Source organism: Equus quagga, chromosome 12 (genome assembly GCF_021613505.1).
Source record: "Equus quagga isolate Etosha38 chromosome 12, UCLA_HA_Equagga_1.0, whole genome shotgun sequence".
NCBI lineage: Eukaryota > Metazoa > Chordata > Mammalia > Perissodactyla > Equidae > Equus > Equus quagga.
Window position 1 is genome coordinate 38,387,205 of NC_060278.1, and position 19,323 is coordinate 38,406,527.

At 51.0% G+C, this 19,323-nt stretch overlaps 1 protein-coding gene across 1 annotated transcript in view; it reads right to left on the reverse strand.

Moving 5' to 3' along the window:
* The window catches only part of LOC124248155 (kinesin-like protein KIF28P), a 51,462-nt gene that overhangs the window by 6,036 nt on the left and 26,103 nt on the right, over nucleotides 1–19,323 (reverse strand). Inside the window, exons 8-18 of the mRNA XM_046678009.1 lie at nucleotides 18,788–18,855; nucleotides 16,637–16,746; nucleotides 14,956–15,077; nucleotides 13,452–13,542; nucleotides 12,402–12,456; nucleotides 10,773–10,896; nucleotides 9,502–9,646; nucleotides 7,029–7,147; nucleotides 6,291–6,398; nucleotides 1,735–2,009; nucleotides 355–489 (exon numbers count right to left, since the gene is read on the reverse strand). Coding sequence (XP_046533965.1) covers nucleotides 355–489; nucleotides 1,735–2,009; nucleotides 6,291–6,398; nucleotides 7,029–7,147; nucleotides 9,502–9,646; nucleotides 10,773–10,896; nucleotides 12,402–12,456; nucleotides 13,452–13,542; nucleotides 14,956–15,077; nucleotides 16,637–16,746; nucleotides 18,788–18,855 — 1,352 coding nt within the window. The remainder of the gene's footprint in view (nucleotides 1–354; nucleotides 490–1,734; nucleotides 2,010–6,290; nucleotides 6,399–7,028; nucleotides 7,148–9,501; nucleotides 9,647–10,772; nucleotides 10,897–12,401; nucleotides 12,457–13,451; nucleotides 13,543–14,955; nucleotides 15,078–16,636; nucleotides 16,747–18,787; nucleotides 18,856–19,323) is intronic.

Here is a 19,323-nt window from a genome sequence, read left to right on the forward strand (position 1 = left end):
CCAGGATCCGAACTGGCGACACCCTGGGCCGCCAAAGCGGAGCACACGAACTTAACCACTGGGCCACGGGGTTGGCTCCCTGGATATTCTTTTTCATAATTAAAATTTATGACTGTTGTTTCAATCACTTCAAAGATCAGTAAACATTGATCGCAGTCCAGCGACCTGGAGGGACTTGCAGCTTCTCTATTAAAAACAGGTGAGGGAAATAGTCATTTTGTGGTTGAGCAAGCAGAGAAACTTAAGAAAACTTCATGATAAACTCAGTTTTAAAACTTGAAGAAAGACTCCCTTCCCCTGGAGCCTCCAAGGTGGGTGGTTTGTGCACAGCCACTCTACAGGGCAGGCTGGTACCCAATCTGAACACCCCGCTCTGCGTCTTCCTTTAGCCACTTGGCGCCAAGGCATCGCACAATGCGAATCTGGAAATCCATCCTCTTGCCCAGCAGCTCCAAAGGGTCAATGACCACATCCTCCTCACCACATGCTCTACAAACAGAAGAGGTGAACATTGATCACAGGTTAGCCTGGGCCCGAGCAAGTTAGGACTGTGATGGCAAAGGGAATTACATAGACTCCGTAAGAGATGGCTGAGTTCGCTGAAGGAGAAATAGTAACATTATCAGCTTACAGAATTCATTCATTCAAGAGACACTTCACAAGAAACCAGTCCCTGCTGGTACTTCAAGGTAAGATAGGGACCTTCTCAGGGCGCTCACAGCCTTCTCCAGGAGGAGACGGGAGTATCACAGCTTCGTGCAGTAACTGCACTCAGACATGGGTGCTAAACGAGCATTAAAGATGGAGGTAGGTTCTCAGTGGGACAGAGGCCGCCCAGATGCAGTCTCGAGGTGTCAGTTTTCTTGGTGAATTCTTCATAATCCAGAGTCGACTCTAGGCCTACAAGCTCGAAAACTGATCTTGACAGCTTTCCAATGGGGACCTCTCTCACATCACAACTCCTAAAGACTGGAACCTATAAACTAGAATGCTCCTGTATTAATTTGCTTTGGGGAATATAACCGTCAGGCAGCCAAGACGCCCGAGGTAGCCAAATGACCAGAAAGTTGCTTGGAGTCCCAGTAAAGGCAGTGAACCAATGGTCAGGGTGGTCTCTCAGTCACAGGACCTTATGGTTCTCTTGCTCCCTTCTTGAGCCTATTTCCTCTTCAGAAAAACAAAAACATTTCAGTCGGTGCCTCTGAGGACCCCCGTGCCAGCCTCTTTGCTTAGAACTGCTAAGAAACTAGCTTTTGTAAAAACTGCCTGACTGCCTATGGCCTAAAGAGAGTAAACAGATGAGATATTCGGAGAGGAGGGTAACAGGTAATGGAGCAGAGTTAAAACAAAGCCTGTGCCCACGGAAAGATCAGATAACAGCATAGAATGAGGCCAGACAACAAATACACCTCAGTCCCTGCCTTGAGAAGAGGAGCAAAGAAATGATCAGAGCATGTACCAAGGAGGGGGAGAGGGTGAGCTGGAAGATCAGCTTTCTGCTCCTGGTTGTTGGGCCTCATCAGCAGGGATTTTAAATATTTCAGGTCAGCTGATTTGGCTACCATGGCAAAAATCAGATTCGATGAGGTCAAATCATGAATGAATAAGTTCATTCATTTGTCTCATGAATGACCTCTTTGGGGTGCAAAGTTGACCACCCCCTCCAGAAGAACCCAGGCTTGAGATGAGTTTTCCATGTTTGACAGAACTAGGCAAGGGGGAGGAGATACCTACTGTCCTGTCGGGGAGCAGGGGCTTATGTGGATATGCAACACTGCCTCCTCCAGCCCGTCGCAGTTCAGAAACTCTACTTGCTCCTCAAGCTTCATGCAGTAGGCAAGCGACTGAAGCCAGATGTGAGCTGAGCCCAAGTGGATGACCTCGAGAGGATCCCAGAAAGGGTCATCTTCCTGAGCTACGTGGCTGTCTTCTCCATCTAGAAAGCGCTGGTAAAGCTCCTCCATTAGGAATTTCCTATTGATAAACTTGGCTTTTGACCAAATCCACACCTGGAAATACAAAGGTCACTCACCAATATTTGATTTCATCTGTGGCTCTTCAAGTCATTTCTATGATTTTTCCCAGTGTGCCCCCTGTGGGCTGGGTTTTGGGTACCCAAGACTACATAACACTCATCAAACAGCTTTGGTGAGGTCCTTCAAGAGCACCATGTTCTTCCTGGAACTATTACTTCAGCATCGCTTGAGTTGCTGGAGTCCAGGAAATGACTTAGAGGAGATGATGAAGGAGTTAGAAAACAGACCCTCCTAGGAGAAATGAAGGTTTGCGGCTTGTGGTACACAGAAGAATGGCCCTCAAAGATGTCCATGTCCGAGTCTCTGGAGCCTGTGAATATGTTACTTTACCTAGCAAAGGGGAAACAAGGCTGCAGATGGAATTAAGTCTGCTTATCAACTGACCTTGGATTACAGGGAGATTGCCTTGGATTATCTAGGTGGGCCGAATGTGTGGGCCTTAAATGTGGAAGAGGAAGCAGAAGAGGGTCAGAGAGAGCACGATGGTGATGGAAGCAGGGCAGGAGAGATGCTGTGTGGCTGACCTTGGAGATGAAGGAAGGGGCCATGACCCAAGGAATGTTGGCAGCCCTCTAGAAGCTTGAGAAAGCGAGGAAACAGCTTCTCCCTTGCACCTCCAGAAAGCAAGGCAGCCCAGCTGCCACTGTGCTCGTAGCCAGGGAGGTGTGTGTCGGACTGTAACGTACAGAACTGTAGGATGATACACTTGTGCGCTCACACCCGTGAGCAGAAAGCCCAGGACAAGGCCTGCCACTGGTGAGGGAGCGGGCCTCTGCATGAGCACTGGTTAGCGATGAGCATAAGCCACAGGATGAGGGATTCAAGTTAGACAGAAAATTTCTTGACCAATGATGTCACGTCGGAAGTGGTAACCAGGTAAAAATAGCAACTCCTCCTCTGAGCAACTTGGAAAAAAACCCCAAAAACTGACAGATAAGTCATTCTCTCTTAGTGTTACGTGTCTTCATAGAAAGGACCTCCTCTAGACACTAAAAAGCCTTCATTCCTTTTTTGTTTTCTCAAGTAAATTGAAGAACACAGTGCTCCTCTCCCAGAGGCATCATAAAGGCAAAATGAGAACCTGGCTGTGGCATATATTATGGGCAGCAGAGTGCAACAGGAATTCTAGTGGGTTCTGAGACCTTCAGGCTAGGGAACTAAGATAGTGGGAATCCAGCTAATGAGATCAGCGGATAGAGCGCAGGCCTGGGACAGATAGAAGCGATGGCACCCTTGGCAGGTCAGCAAGGCTCTGTGGGACCCTTCCTCCCGGGGTGGCCCTGCAGAGCAGGAGCAGACACTCTGGCTGGAAGTGCCTGTCACCTGAGCCGACACTTGGGCAGGTGCTGCTGAAAAGTAACCTCAAGCTGGCAACATTTCCAGTTTAGAAGACCCTCCCCAGCCTCACATCGCCTGGGCTCGCTCCTCAGCTTCTCCTTGATTTGTGACTCTGACAGTCACACAGAACTGCCCACAGGCACTCTTTCCTCCCAACAGCTGCGGCAGTGTTCACCGCCCAAGGGGTCCCAGTGCAAACATTTACAAGGTGAGCCACCAAAGGAGTGCCATTCGTGTCTGTGCCTGGGACCCGCTGCTGCTCGCCGCCAGTTTTTCCTTTAGCCTTCAAATCACACACATGTTCCAAGAAACCACCAGGAGTTACTGCCAGCCTTTCAGAGGCTCCTGAGGAAGGTGGAGCTTAATTTGAGGAAAGGTCACTGGTACTTTTAAAAGATAAAAATGGACAACCTTAAAGATGACAGATCAGTAAGACTACTCACTGCGTGAGAAAAAAGAAAAATAGAAAAAAATTGCATAAAAGTAATTAGGGCACAAAACCTTAAACGTGAACCCAGGGGCTGGCCCAGTGGCACAGCGGTTAAGTTCACACGTTCCGCTTCTCGGCGGCCCGGGGTTGGCCGGTTCGGATCCCGGGTGTGGACATGGCACCGCTTGGCACACCATGCTGTGGTAGGTGTCCCACGTATAAAGTAGAGGAAGATGGGCATGGATGTTAGCTCAGGGCCAGTCTTCCTCAGCAAAAAGAGGAGGATTGGCAGCAGTTAGCTCAGGGCTAATCTTCCTCAAAAAAATAAAAAAAGAACCCAGTGGGGTTTACCCAGGAGCAGTCCTGTCACTCAGTTGTCTGTGACTGTGACAGGGATGTCAAGCTGAAGGAAGAAAACAAAATGTCCCCAGGCCCTCAGCTCTCACACCACATGCTCAAGAATCAAATGTAACACTGTCATGCCGTTCTATTTCTGGTAACGGCTGGGTGTGTTAGGTAACCCTTCTGCTAACAATAAACAAGGCTGAATAAAGTAGTTTCCAAGTCACCTTAAACTATAGTAAGAAATAAACAATAAAAAATGGAATAATATGGAAAACAGATTTTAAAAATTAAAAATCTCCTTAAAACAAGATCAGACAAGACAGTAGGAAACTGCCAGACCAAATTCTGGGGGACACCTGGCCCCAAAGAGGCATATAGAATATTGGATCACCAGAGATTCTTTGCCCTGATGGCATTTGCCAAAAACACCAGAACCAAAACCACATACCCACTGAGAGCTCAGCTCGGAAGGCCTCATGGGACATGGCATAGAAGTCAAGGCTGACTCCCCAGGGATGGGGGGGGTCTTACAGGAGACCCTCCCGCATCATACTAGGACTCCTGAGAGCTACACTGGGAGTGCGAGGTGAGCCAGCGTCAAACATGCTGCTCTGGACTGTGTGTGTGTGTCCCCAAAATTCATAGGTTGAAACCTAACCCCCGTGTGATGGCATCAGGAGGTGGGGCCTTTGAGAGGTGATTAGGTCATGAGGGTACAGCCCTTGTGACTGGGATTAGTGCCCATATAAAAGAGACCCCCCTCCCCACCCGAGTGAGGACACACAGAGAAGACGGCTGTCTGTGAGCCAGGAAATCCTCACCAGACACCGAATCTGCCCGTGCCATGATCTGGGACTCCCTCGCCTCCAGAACTGTGAGCAGTAAATTGTTGTTTAAGCCCCCACTCTTTGGTATTTTGCTATAAAGCCCAAACAGACTCAGACACCGTCTCTCCCTTTCCTCCAACCCTGGGAGATGTAGAGGAGGCCACCTTGGCACTGGTCAGAGGGAGAAAGGAAAAGCTTCTGAGAAGCTGCGCTCCAGAATGGCCCTGACCCAGATTCGCTCCTGGGCACTCACAGCCTGGGGGCCAGTTAAACTCCAGTGGTGAACTTGCCGGCTCCGGCCCCTGGCAGACAGAAGCACAAAACCCCTTGAACTGGGTGGTAAGTACCTAGGGATTTACAATATAATGTGAACATACACATTTATAGTCTTTTCTCTGTGTTTTTCATATTTCATAATTTTTAAAAGTTTTAAAATTGGTCTTGACCCAGAAAATGTTGACAACTTTAGGAAATGAGCAGAAAAGTTAAACCCAGAGAAGCATCAGTTAGTTGCTCAGTGGAGCAGATCACTCAGTGACCGAAAAGTCCCCAGCGTGGCCAGCCCCTCCTCCAGTGCATGTTTGCTGCAAGACTCATGGCTAAGGAGGGGTGTGTGTGCCCTGAGGATCTGGGAGGGAGCAGTCCACCCAAAGGTCAGCTGAGAATTAGAGGCACGTCCTCTGAAGACGGGCTAAGGAGTGAGCATTCTCCCGGAGCCGGAAGTCTGAGGGCTGCTCCAAAAGCATGACATACACAAGGGACACCAAAAGATGGGCCTGCTCTTCTCTGTTAAGCAGAGGGAGAGGAAACAGGTCTTCAATTCCTAAAAAGCTCCTTCCTGAATGTCAAACACGGGAATGGATCAGCCAGTGGAGTTTGTGAAATGGACTTTTCTGGAATCTTAATGACAGTGTGGATTTTCTCATTGTTTCAGAATGGCAGATCTCTCTTTGTCATGCACACACACATACGCACAGGGACACCATTACCAATTCAATAAACTTTCAGACTCCCTTCTGAAAGTAAAGCCTTTGAGTCATGTTAAAAATAAACAGAAAGAGCTCACTGCCAGTGGTTAGGAAAGATTCCAGAACTTGGTGCTGTGTGGCAGAGAAGCTCAGGAGGGGAGACATGGCAGAGCATCCTCCTGTCCCTGGAGTCTGTCCCCCAGAATCCCAGCTCACACTTGGAAGACATCTAGCCCCTTTGCTGGGTCTCCACAGGCTATAGCTGGTAAAACTAACCTGGGTGCTTAGGAAACCTGCTCAGAAACCCCTTGTGGAGGCCCACGCCCGCCCACTGCGGCACCCTCACCTCGTGAGTCCTCTGATTGGTCACCTTCACCATGACCTCTTTCTGTAGGTCGTAGCCCCTGGAATCTGACAAAGCCAGATTCTTCACTTTCAATTCCATTTTAAGTCCCTGGTAAGAGAAACACTACTCACTAAATAAAATCCTACATTTACCAGCCTACACCATCTTTGCAATTTCTCTTTCATTCTCTTCACACTCAGGCTTTCTAAAAGAAAATAGTCCAACTCTTGCGCATTGGAATTGCCACCAAAAGAAATGACAAAGCACCAGAATTTCTCAATATTCTGGAACTAACGTGTAGCCCTTACCAAAGTGATTGTCCCTTATGAGTTTCCCGATGACGGGGTTCCTGTGTCACCAGGGAGCTAACCTATCCCAGGTCTTCTCTGTGGTGTAGAAGCCACCATAATCCCTGACCCAGAGAGGCCACTTGGGAGGACAATCTGGGATCGAGTGGTCAGGTGAGCAAGGGTTGGTCTGGGGTCCTGATGGTTCTGGTGGCTCTGATGGGCCAGAGGTGGAAGGCATGGCTCTAGGGGCTGAGACTGGGAAGGCCTGGGTGTTGGCCCAGGTTCTGTCACTGGCTCACTGTGGACTCTTGGGCAAAGCACCTCCCCTCCCCAGGCCTCTGTATCTTCGTCTATACCATGAAGCCAGTTTGAGGCAGTGGGAGTGGGGGGTGTGGAACCTGTTCCCCAAGGTCCTTTCTGGACTTGACATGCCAATTCTAGCTCTTGCCTTCCCCAGCTCTTCACTCATTTGATTTGCTTCTGCAACCAGTGGCATCAGTTTGATGTAGTCCTGGAACACAGCCAGGACACTGGGGTCTGCTTTCCCATCTCCACTGTTCACAGCACCTAGGGGAAAAGCAGAACAGAAGGAAAAGTCAGTCACTTGCTCTGGGATGCTCATTGGTTCATTCATTCTACATTTACAAGCATGTAATTTTTTGATTCTTTTTCTTTCTTCTTCTTTCTTTTTTTTTGCTGAGAAAGATTTGCCCTGAGCTAACATCTGTGCCAATCTTCCTCTATTTTGTATGTGGGTTGCCACCACAGCATGGCTGCTGAAAAGTGGTATAGGTCCAAGCCTGGGAACTGAACCCTGGGCCACCAAAGCAGAGCATGTAGAACTTAACCACTTGGTCATGGGGCCAGCCCCGGACAAGGATGTAATTTAAAAAAAAACCTAAATAAGTGAGGAAAAAAAGATGTTGCCTAGCTTTTACTTAAGTAGTTGCTCATCTCAACCCATGAATCTTGGCAGCTTCATGACAGGAGGCTCTCTGCCCTGGGTTCCCATGCTTTGTCTCAAGGTCCTTGACCCAAGGTGGCTCCAGACTGTCCAGGGCGAAGGGGTTGGGGAGGTAAAAAATGGTTGTCTAGGAAGAAGGTCTGGGGATTTATCCTGAAGCTACAGCTGGCACAGCGAGCAACCTGTTCTTACTTCTATTTAGTTTGGGGTGGCTTGGAGGAGGGGATCATGGAGATTTTGGGAGAAGCAATCCCCCTGCCAGACCCAGGTTGGTGCTGCCTTGTGGCAGGAACTCTCAGCTCTTTAGGGATTCCCTGCCCATGGGTTCACACCGTGCCCTGTGGCCCTGAGGGGTGACTCCCCAGAACTGCCCGCCGGCTGCCTTGTTGAGGACCCACAGTCTACTTAGATGCTGAGCACCTTCAACCCAGGGGCTGGGGCGTGTTCACCCACATTGCACCACCAGCTCTGGGCTGGGAAGACAGGTGTGCAGTCGACCCTGTAAATCAATAAATGAATAGATGGAGCGTCCAGGCTTGGTACTACAGAGTCTCGTTTATTGGCTGATTTGTTTTCGGTCAGGAACTTCAGCAGAAAATGAGCAAGGAGGTGAATTTCAAATCAATTTATTTTGCTAAAATTCTGAGGAAAAACCTCTGGTGTAGGGAAAAGGGAGGAACTATTTTGCACAAATGTGTGTGCACCCCACTGCCCTCCACCCACGGGTCTGTTACAGCAAGTTCAGGGAGAGCTCGTGTGCTTGAGGAAAGGGTAGGTGCTGGCACGTGAGAGATGCTCCTCCTCTGGGCAGCCCAGCACAGCACGAGGATCTCAGTGGAGTCCAACCTCCCCTGGCTTCCGGGGGAGCCCTGGGACCACAGCTCACCTGAGCGACTGAACCGGGGCCTAAGGAGGGGAGGGGAGCAAAGGTGCTCAGGAGCCTCCATCAGAGGCGTGGGAAGAGATGGACGAGGGAGATGGTAGGGTTTCTGAGCGCTCTCGCGTATGAGGAATCCCAGATTGCTAGCATCATGTCTGCAACTTACTCTCAAAGGGTTTAGAAACAAATTATCTATATACGCGTATCTGTATACACACACACACACACACATCCCCCCCATAACAAAGCAAATGTAGTAAAATGTTAGGAAACCTGAGTGAAGTGTGTATGAGAGTTCTATGCACCACTCTTGAAACGTTTTTGCACATTTCAAGAAATTGTTTCAAAATTAAGAATTAGAGACAAATGCTTCCCTGCCATGGCAAGAGGCTCTGGGAAACGAGGGCAGAACATGTGTGAGGCTGGGGACAGGCCAGCTGACAACTGCTGACTTCCTGGGTAAGACGCAGTGGGGACTGTGCCCACGAGAGAGCCACGCGATGACCACAGAAGAAAAGGCTTCAAGTGCAAGGGAGAGCCGTCAAGAAAGATCATCCGAAACATGGACATAAGGCGAAGGGCGGCTGTCCTTTAAGTGTCCTGGCAGAGCCTTGTGTAGGCGTCTATGTTTCCCTAGGGGAATGTCCCACTGTGTACTTACTACTTACTATTCATTAGGGCCTGGACTCTGAGCTGTTAGATGTTACTTTGTCAAAGACCGGCAATTTAAAATGATTTTTATCCGTAGAAGATTATTGCCTGAAGGCCATGGGTTAGCTTTGCCTGACTCGGCAATCTCACCCCAGCGTCCTTTCCCCGTGTGCCATATACACTACTCCCCCCAACTCCTTGGAACCATCTATACCCCCATTCACGAGGGAATCAGTTTAATGAATTAAATCTTTGATGTGTGCTCGCTCTATATTTGTGTGGAAATCATATTTTAACTTTCTAAACATTGTACTTTGACACAATAGAAGATTATTTCCTTAACAAAGCCGGAGAGCACACAGTGAAAGCAGTTGCTTTCAGATCAGCCCATGGTGAATGCCGGAAGTCGAGGCCGAGGCTGCTCACCGAGCTTGTCCACGCTCACTCCCTCCGCAGCTGCTCTCTCCAGCTGGAAAAAGTCGTAATCAAATCTGCTCAAGTCGTCGCTGCCTCGCTCTGAGGGAAACCCGATGTAGAGGTAGGCACTGTTGGAGCCTAAAATAATTCGGTCCTAGGGAGGAGAGAGTCGGATTAGAGAAGGAGGCTGCCCTCACAGGACCCTTCGGAGGCCAGAGGGGGCCAGGTCAGCCTGCTCCAGCAGGGCCAAGGCCCTGTGCCCAGCCCAGCTGAGTTAAGTCACAAAACCCGCCTGAGCCCCCGAAACAGGGGAGAGACCCATGGGTGAGGAGGGACGGGGTGGCATCCTGCCTCTGCGGGCATGCTTTCAGTTTATTTCCTTATTCCACACTGAGCGCTGACTCTCCATCAAACACTGGGAATCAGTGGGGGCCAAACAGACCCAAGGCCTCCCAGCAGCGCTTGACAGACTAACGACGTGACCACTACCCGTGAGAGCGCTTAGAGGAAAGGGGCGGGGCTTCTGCAGCGGGGCCGCGGGGCCGCATTTATCCGGGGATTAGAGAAGGCCCCTTCGGGGGTGGTCTGTTAAGGTGAGAATTCCAGTGCGGCTGGTTTCTGCGAGGCGGGGAAGGCTGCTGCGGACAGGGCCTGGGGTGTTTTGAGCACCCAGTAGGTCAGCGTGACTAGGGAGGCGCGCAGAGCAGCGCGGCTGGAGGAGGCGGGGCGGGCAGCTCGCGCAGGCGTCCTCAAAGGGAGGCCCTGCAGGACTTCAGAAGGGAGTGACCTAATGCAGTCTGCTCGTCTAAGAGGCTCTCTGTGGCCACGGTGTGGAGAACAGACTGGAGGGCGATTGGGCTGCAGGGAGGCTGGTAGGAGCCTGGGGTGCTGGGACGCAGGCCAGGGCGGTAGCGAGGAGATGGCAGGAGGCTGACGTTTGCAAGGTGCTGTGCAACCCCTCTCATTGGCAGGTTCTTTAAAAACCAAAAAGTCATAAAATGTTAAAGCTGGAAGGGATCTTGGTGATCATCCAGTTCACCCCGCTCTGCCTTATAGGAGAGGTCCAGAGAAGCGAAGCAACTTGCCAAGAACACACAGCAAATTCTTATCAGATCTCCCAACTTCACAGCTGTGACCGTGTCATTATCGTGATCCCGCAGCCGAGGGGCACGAGGCGGTTGGTGCCCAGCCCACCCAACCCTAGCTCCAGTTTCCAGGCCTGGGGCTCCTCACAAGGACCTCTTCCAGCTCTTGGGTGGGACTCAGGCAGGAAAGTTTACCAAATGCTGCAGCTTCGTCGCGGTCGTGATGGGCACCCCGTTAACGACAACCTTGCATTTGCTGTGTGGCGTGACTGTCACTTTACCATCCAAATTTGTGAAGGAAGCGTGTTTTTCTGAAATTCTAAAAGGACAAGAGTTTGTCTAAGTGACCAAAGAAAGATTTCAGTGAACAGCTTAAGTTCTCTTTCTCACTCACACACTTCAGTGAGGTCTAGAGCTGCTGACGATGCATCTGTGGGCTCCCGTGTGCCGTGGCCACAGCGGGTGCAGAAGGACCCTGCACACAGACTTGGGAGAGAATGAGGCAATTCTTTTATTAATAGAACCAGCACCGACTGAGTGCCGATAGCTGCAAGGAGCCTGGAGACATGGGGGCTCACAGCCAGAGTCCTCAAAACTCACGGGCTAGTGGGACTGATGGAGGGAAAGTGAAATGAAGTTTCAGAAGAGACGCTTGGGAAGGTGACTGACTAATGAGCCTCAGGCACTGCAGAGAAGTCTAGATCTGTTTCGGGGTCTTTGTTCTAGAAATCCAGACTTTGTATGTCACAGGATTTGGGACTAGTTGTCAGATTGGCTGCCCAGTGGACATCATTTGTGTGCCCTGAGTGATTGTATTCCTAACTGTTCTAGAATGTTCCAGCACTCCTCGGCTGTCATGGAATGTTCTGGATGTTGAGACGCCTGTCCATCCATATCCCTTGTTTGCTTGGGGCCCAGGGATCCTATAGGAAAGTTTTTAACCTCAGCTTATGTGGAGTTCAGCCACTTACAGACCTCTGTGTTGGACTAGGGGTCCCCACAGGAAGTGGCCTGAAAGGGAGATGAGGGGAATCCCCAGGAAGAATCAGGAGAAGGGGTCTGGAGGCTGGTGGTGCAGGTGAGGTGGTGCCCACTGGCCCCTCAGTCAGCACTGTCCCCTCCCCCCCAAACCCCCCACACTTTGGCGTGAGAGGGCTGAGGTAAGCTGGGGGGACTGGCCAGCAAGGACTCTCTGTAAGGGCTGATGGAGCCTATTGGCTGGAAATTGTGGGCAGCCAGGACACAGTGGTCTTGGAAGGAGGAGAGAGAGCCCTAGAGCAGTGGCCTTCCGAGTAGAGAGGCCACAGAGGTGGGACACTGCTGTGAGTTTATGAAACCCCACCGTAGGGTTCCACAGGGGCTCCCGGAGGGCTCTGAGGGACTCCTTGGGGAGGGGTCACCTCCGAGCCTGGGCTTGCTGTCAGTGCAGTTGGTGCTTGCTCAGAGATCTGAGGATGCTCTTGCTTTCAGTGGTGAGACTGTGAGAGGCATGAGCTGCCTCGGTGGGCCTCTGCTTTCAGCTCTCTTCATTTCCTGGGCAAACCTATTTGTGTGGAATTATCACACTGTGTCTCGCAACTGACTTTCCCTTTTCTGCCAAGATCCGAACCAAGGAAACAGTGAGCACAGCAGGAGGGATTTCGGCGAGAGGATGGAAGCCCTTCCACCAGCACTGGAGCGGGTCGCTGAGGGAGGTGGGAATTTCTTGCTCCTGGTTGTCCAGCAGGACTTGTGGCCTGGCCTGTTGCTGACCAGATGAATTCTGGGAATCTCGTCTGGTCACAACTCTCCGAAGCTGGACGAAGATAGTTCATGTAAACTTACCCCAAACCGTGAAGAGTGATGGCGTTTGAAGTAGCCTGACCAGCATCACATGAACCTGAAAAGAATTAGGATAAATTGCTTTGAAAATTTTTCAGGATTTGGTCTTAACAAGAGAACAGGTCTGATGTCTGGGAAGGGCCGTTTCCTCTCCAACAGGATCATAGGAAGGGATTTTCCCACTGGGATTTTCGATCATAATGGTATTTGGGCATCACCTTGCTTAGGGATAATTGTTCTACTTTCTTCCCTTTTTGTGGGACTCTTAACCTTTGTAAAGTTCCACCTTCTTCACGGGAATTCTGGAGGAAGAAGCCGTTGAGTCTGGACCTTAGGAGATGCGCTGAAGGCTGGCCACAGGGAGGGTCCCAGTCTGTGAAGGTCTGTTTCTGTCTGTGACTGACCCCGGGACAGTGCAGAGGGCACCACCCGGCCCTCCCGCGTGCTGCACCCCCCGCCTGGCCCCCGCTGCCGTGCTTCAAGAGCCCTCTACTGGCTTGAGTGTGCACAGGGCCAGGGCGGGGAGAACCAGATGTTACTGCAACACGGGTGCCATTTTCCAGTGGATGAGCGGGTAAGCAAAAGGTGGTCTATGCAGGCAATGGGATATTATTCAGCCTTAAAAAGGTAGGAAATGCTGACACGTGCCACAACATGGATGAATCTTGAGGACCTTATGCCAAGTAAAATAAACCAGTCTCAAAAGGACCAATACTGCATGATTCCACTGTGTGAGTTCCCTGGAATAGTCAAATTCATGGAGATAGAAAGTGGAAGGGTGGGTGCCAGGGCTGGGGGAGGGAGAATGGGGAGCTATTGTGTAATGGTACAGAGTTCGGTTTGGGAAGATGAAAAAGGTCTGGAGATGAATGGGGGTGATGGTTGCACAATGTGAATGTACTTAATGTCACTGAACTGTTCACTTAAAAATGGTTAACACAGTGAATTTTATGTTATGTCTATTTTACCACAAAAAATAATTTTAAAGAAAAGCACCATGCTCCTGGGGTGAGAAGCAGGAGCAGGGCCAGAGTAAGTCACGGGAGAGAGTACCGGGCTGAATGAAGTACTTGAGGACGCCAGTGAGCTGTGGGTCCTCGTTGACGTTGAGAAGGTGAGGGAGGGTCTCCGTCATCTGCCGCTCCTGGAGGAGAACAGAGAGGGTTCCCGTCACCAGGCAGCCAGCACACTCAGAGAAACGCTCCTTTCCTGCCCACTTCTCATCAAATCCGTCTGTCTGTGCCTCCTGTGAAATGGGCTGGTAGAGCAAGCCCAGAAGGGGTGAGCCAAGTGGGGATGGGGGCACCCTGATAGCAGGGGTGAGCCCTCGGCAGGGCAGGGGTCAGTGGCCTGAGCTCTTCTGGACAGGGCTGCTCTGAAGCATAGCCAGTTTCCCACTCTGCTCCCCCTTCCCAGCCGCCCTCCCATTGTCCCTCCACCTTCACCTCTACCCCACCATTTTCTTCAGGCTCCCAGTGTCCCCAGCTGTCAGGATGCCCCCCTCTGGTACCCCACCTGGACAGTCCTTCCCTGGGGCCTCCACTGAACCGGCTACGCTCCATCTCATTCCCCGAAGCCCCCCTGACAACCAGCTGTCGATGGCCCTCTCCTGGCTACCTAATGCACCTCAGTCTTTAATACAGCATTGATGGGCGTTGTGCTCATAGAGGATTGACAGTCACACAGACCTGGAGCAAACCACGCACCAGCAGGAGAGCTCTTAAATCCTGAAATTCTGATGGAGAGTAAGGAGGAGAAAAATCCATTCTGTTGTTCCAGTCCACCGGAACAAACTCGTGTGTTCTTGCCCTGGGAATCCTACCCGGTCCTTGCAGCTAAGAGTTGTAGATCCAGCTGCCCCATTACGTAGAGGCTTACTTGAACAGCACTCTAGCTGCTGCGTGCACCCCATGTTGCACCCACACCTCTGCGATTCTTGGACACCGGCCTGACTTGGCCTCCTGATGCCACAACCCTCCCCCCGACTCCGCCCTCACCATCAGAGGTTCACATCTTTTCGGGGCTTCATGAGCTGTTCAGAATCGAGACTAGACCCTCCCACCACTCCCAGAGTTCCAGGTCTGGCCCGTGACTCTGGGGAATAAGGTCATGGTGGGGGTGCGGCGTTGACGGGAAGCAGAGACGGCATCTCCCTGACCCACGCAGGAAATTCACATCACAGGCCCTTGAGGATGTGGTATTGGCAGTGAATGCCACGGTTCAGGGTCACAACATACCGTCCCCAGAAGACAACTCGTATTCCTCAGATTCTCCCCAACTCTAATGATCAGTGGCCTCGATTTCTATCCTCAGCCTCTCTCATCAGTATGCACCAAGGCCTCTGCTTCCTTCTCTTTCCCGCCCTGCAATTCTCCCCACTAACTCTGCCAATAACGTTATTGTAAGTCATGTGCCACGTTTCACATGTTACACATTCACGAAAAACACTCATCCCTGTCATCCACCAGACAGCAGCCCTGACAGCAGCGTAAGTCCCGGTGGAGTGCCAGGCCGCGGACCCAGGTACGGCCTCCACAGGTGGAGGCGGGAAGCTCACCCGGGCAATGGCCACGTATTGCTGCTGCCACTCCTTCCGAGCCTGCTCCAGCTGGTGCGCCCAGCTCATCGGGTCAGCATGAGGCCCGAGCCCGTGCTCGGCCAGCAGATAGGCCGGCTGCCCTGGAAGGAGGGAGGTGTTTTAGGTGACGGGCCAGCAGTGTCAAAGGTGAGGCACAGAATAACAACAGTAACTCTCGACTCCCCTCTAAGTCAAAACACGGGACTCTCAGGGGCCGGCCTGGTGGCACAGTGCTTAAGTTCGCACGTTCTGCTTTGGCTGCTGTAGTAGGTGTCCCACATATAAAGTAGAGGAAGATGAGCATGGATGTTAGCTCAGGGCCAGTCTTCCTCAGCAAAAAGAGGGGGATTGGCAAGAGTTAGCTCAGGGCTAATCTTCCTCAAAAAAGGAATAAATAAAAAATTTTTAAAAATTTTAAAAATTAAAAAAACCCCAGGACTCTTGGCAGGAGTGAGGAGTTTAACTGCGCTTTGTGTGAAAAAGAAATCGCTTGGTAAGTTCTGCCAAGAGTAGTATCACCTTTTAATCCATAAGAAACTAGGGCACGGAGGTCCTTTGTAGGAGGAGCCCCAAAGCTCAGCATCCTATTTTTCATTCGTGTAGGTGTTATAGGGACTTCCTGTAAGGCCAGAGGATTCGGGAAGAATCGAAGCTGGTCTCACAGTGTTTTCACATATTCTGTGTCTGTGCTTCTGAATAATGGGCATTGGATGTTATGTTTAGGTCAACAACCAGCACATCCAGCTTTTGACGTTACAGAGATTTGTGACCCAGCAGAGCCGTGCGTGGGCCAGGTGAGGCACTGACTCCCTTGAGGAAGGGCTTGGTGGAGGCTGCAGCCTCAGTGAGTCAGGACATGGGAGCCTGGAGATAGGCCAGGCGAGCCGATGTGACCTCTGAGCCTGGCACCCACCAAGGCAGCATGGCGGGGCCGGGGGGTGTTGTGTAACTTCCGATATTGCTGTTTCGATGCTGAACACTTCTACCAATTTTACTTCAACAGTTTTATATTTTGCTTTTTTATCCATCCCATTCTAAATTATTAACAGGCATAAAATTATATATACCTGCATGCTGCCAAACTGAAATCTGAGGCCTAGCTCAAAGCAGCGGCTCTGGACGATTGTACCCAGAGCCCCCCGGGGCCTTCAGGCAGGACTGCGGTGCCAGGGGTTGACTAACTGGTCTGGGTGGCACTTAGTCACCAGGTGACTCTGAAGCGCAGCCAGGGCTGAGAACAGTCTCAGGAGACCGTGCTGCTGCTGACATCACTTAACCACGTGAGGCCACCAGGAGAATAAACGTCAAATGGCTACCGTCCAAATCTGGTGAGGAAAGTCAAAACAATGGCCTCAAAATAAAAATGGCAATAAAATACAAGACTAAAATGACCATTTTAAAAGGGCAGGGCCATTGTTTCTTACAACTGCATATAAATCTATGTTTACCTTAAAGTGGTTTTTTTCCCCAAGGTCAGGGCCAAAATGTCCTGACAAAGTCCCAGAGGCCACCATTGGCCGGCCCTGGGGCTCCCGTCAGATTCTAACCAGGTGTTCTGCCCCCAGGCCCCTCCTGAGCCCACGCTGGTCACTCACTCCCTCCTGTCCCCAGCCTTCTTACTGCTGGCTTTTACTCAACATCGACTCCTGCCTCAGTTTACCTGCCATGCTGGAGTTTCCACATCCGAGCAGCAGTTTGTTGTTCTCTGTCCTCGACTCTCTCATCAGCGTTGAGGTGTTGACCACGGCTTTGTTCCGGATCTTCTTAGCCCTTCCGTGTGCAAGGACGACACACACTCAGGCCCTGGGCCTGCTGCAGCTGGAGCAGCACCCCAGAGGCCTGGGCAGCAAGGGTCAAGGTGGGAGCCCCTCCCCCCGGACGACTCAAGATTCCACCAAGTCGGGTCCCAGTAAGCCATTAAGACCAAAAGGGACTTCGGTGACTTTCGTGGTTCAAATAAAGGTGAGCAGCTCAGCTGGAGCCCAGAGCCCAGAGCCCAGCCCCTGACGTGTCCAGGGCCCTGAACACACTCAGCCAGTTGGGCTGCCTCAGTGAATGACAAAGTCTGCTCCCTCCCTCCTGTGGCAGCTGTGATAACTCAGCCTGAAGGCTGCCGGCACCGCTCTGCCCTGTGCGCCCAGTCCCGGGGTCTCAGAGGTGAGCTGTCTCAGTTCCTTCTAGTGTTGCCAGAGAAAACATGGGACGCCCTCAAATATTGCATGGGACGTACTTATGCTAAAACATTCTTGCTCTTTATCTGAAATTCACGTTTAACTGGGCATCCTGAATGTCTATTTGCTAAATCTGGCCACCTTCCTCCTCTCATTTTACACAGAGGAGATTGAGGAACAGAGAGTTTACAAGGCTTGCCCCAAGTCACACAGTCTGGCAGAGCGCGGACTAGAGCCCTGGACTTCTGGGTACCATTTTCTCTTTCCTGTACATCACAGTCTCTCATCACATGTAAAAACTGTTAGCACCAGATTTGCATCTGATAAGCAGAGAGAAAGCGAACATTCTAGATATTACTGAAGGCAAAATTCGACCTAAAGATCTGAGCCTGTTGGGCAGATGCTGGAAGAAAACGTCTACCGGTGTGAAATGTTCCTGAGGCTGCACAGTGGAGGATGAGAACACAAGTATTCTCACTTAAATGCAAGGGGCTCCCTCCCTCAGAGGAGAGCCAGGGAAAGACAGGAGAGGCGATCGCTTGGTGGCATAATAACATCTGCGGTTTCTGAGCATCAACCACACGCCAGGCAGAACTCGGCCAGGAACGGTTCATGCACCATCTCATATGGCCTTCACCCCAATGCTGTGAATAGGTATCCACCCCGTCAGTGTGAGAGGTCACTGAGGGTTGGGGAGATCCAGGTCACACAGCTGGTGGGGCAGACACTGTCTGCAGCACAGGCCCTCAACTGGACAGGGACATATTAGAGTGGGCAAATGTTTTCATTTCCCATGGAACTCCAGCTGCCTGGAACGCAGGCCTGAGAATTCCAGGGTCCTGTCTGACCCGATGGGAGCCTTGCAGTGGTGGGTTCTCGTGTCTGCCCTGCGGTGGGAAGGAGGAGTGGTGGAGGCCTGCGGGAGAGTTTCTCTCCCCGGTTAGAGGCTCCCTCTCCCCATAGCCCACCTCCCTTTCTTAGAAGGGTCAGGAGAAGCAGGTTGGAATAAGCTCCGGATGCCTGCCTTGAAAAGCAGGAATGTGGCACGGCCACAGCCTCGCGCCAGGCTAACTGCAGGGGTTTGTTTCCTGGGCCAGTTGGATGGGAAGGAGCTGGCCATGATTGCCCCTCCCTGAGAAGAGACCTAGCCCTTCACGCCTACTCCAAAGCATCTAACCTGTATTATGGGGCCTAGAGAGATGAGAACAAACACAGAGAGAGCTGCAGGGCTGGTGACTGGGTGCCAGCCTCGGGGTTGCGTCTTACATGCTCAACTTCATCTACCGTTAGCATGAAGTCCCCTGCCTGCCGCTATGCTCTAGCCATGTCCCACGGGACTAAAGAAGAAATCTGTTAATACCCACGGTATTCGGCGGCAAAATACAGGGAGACAGATAACTAACCACACCAGGGTTGGCATCAATGCTTTCTCCTATGGAATTGGAGGGCCCTGAGGCCCCAGTTCTTTCTCCTCTTGTTTTATTTTTCTCTCACTCCTCTCTCACCCATCATTTTGTTCTGCTTAACCCTGGACCTCTTCCCCAAACACCAACCCATTAAGTATAAGGGCACTAGAAGAGAGTTTGCCAGGGTTCGAACTTTTTAGACCCACTGTGGAGAATAAATATTCATAAACGTACCTTTCAGCATATCTTAATGTTGATAAAGTTTCCTCATAGCAGATGTCAGCTGGACTGATAGCTGCTATCTGTGAAAAATATCCCTTTCAGATTTTGTTATTTATATAGGGATTTATTGTTGTTGATATTATACAGCAAACATTCACAGAACGTCCTGTAATTTACAGTATTGTTCGAACTTTACAACTCAGACAGAAAACTGAGGCTTAGAGAAAAATAATATGCCCAAGGTCACACGGATAATAACTGGCAGAGCTGGAACTTGAACCAGCCCTGACTGACGTGAACAGCTGTGCTGCTGACCCCGGCGCCACACCGCCCTCTGCCCTGAGTCCCCAGCAGATTTGCTTAGGGATTGAGATCACAGGGGAGTGTGGCCACCGCAGAGACCCATAAAACTGCTCGTTACTGGATAGCCACTTGCGTGGTTTCAAGTCTGGCTGTTGACTTTGGATTAATTGTTCAAGAATTCAGATGAGAAAACAAGCTTTTTGATGAGCTCGAGGTGGGCAGGGTTGCTGAGGGTGAATAGGAGG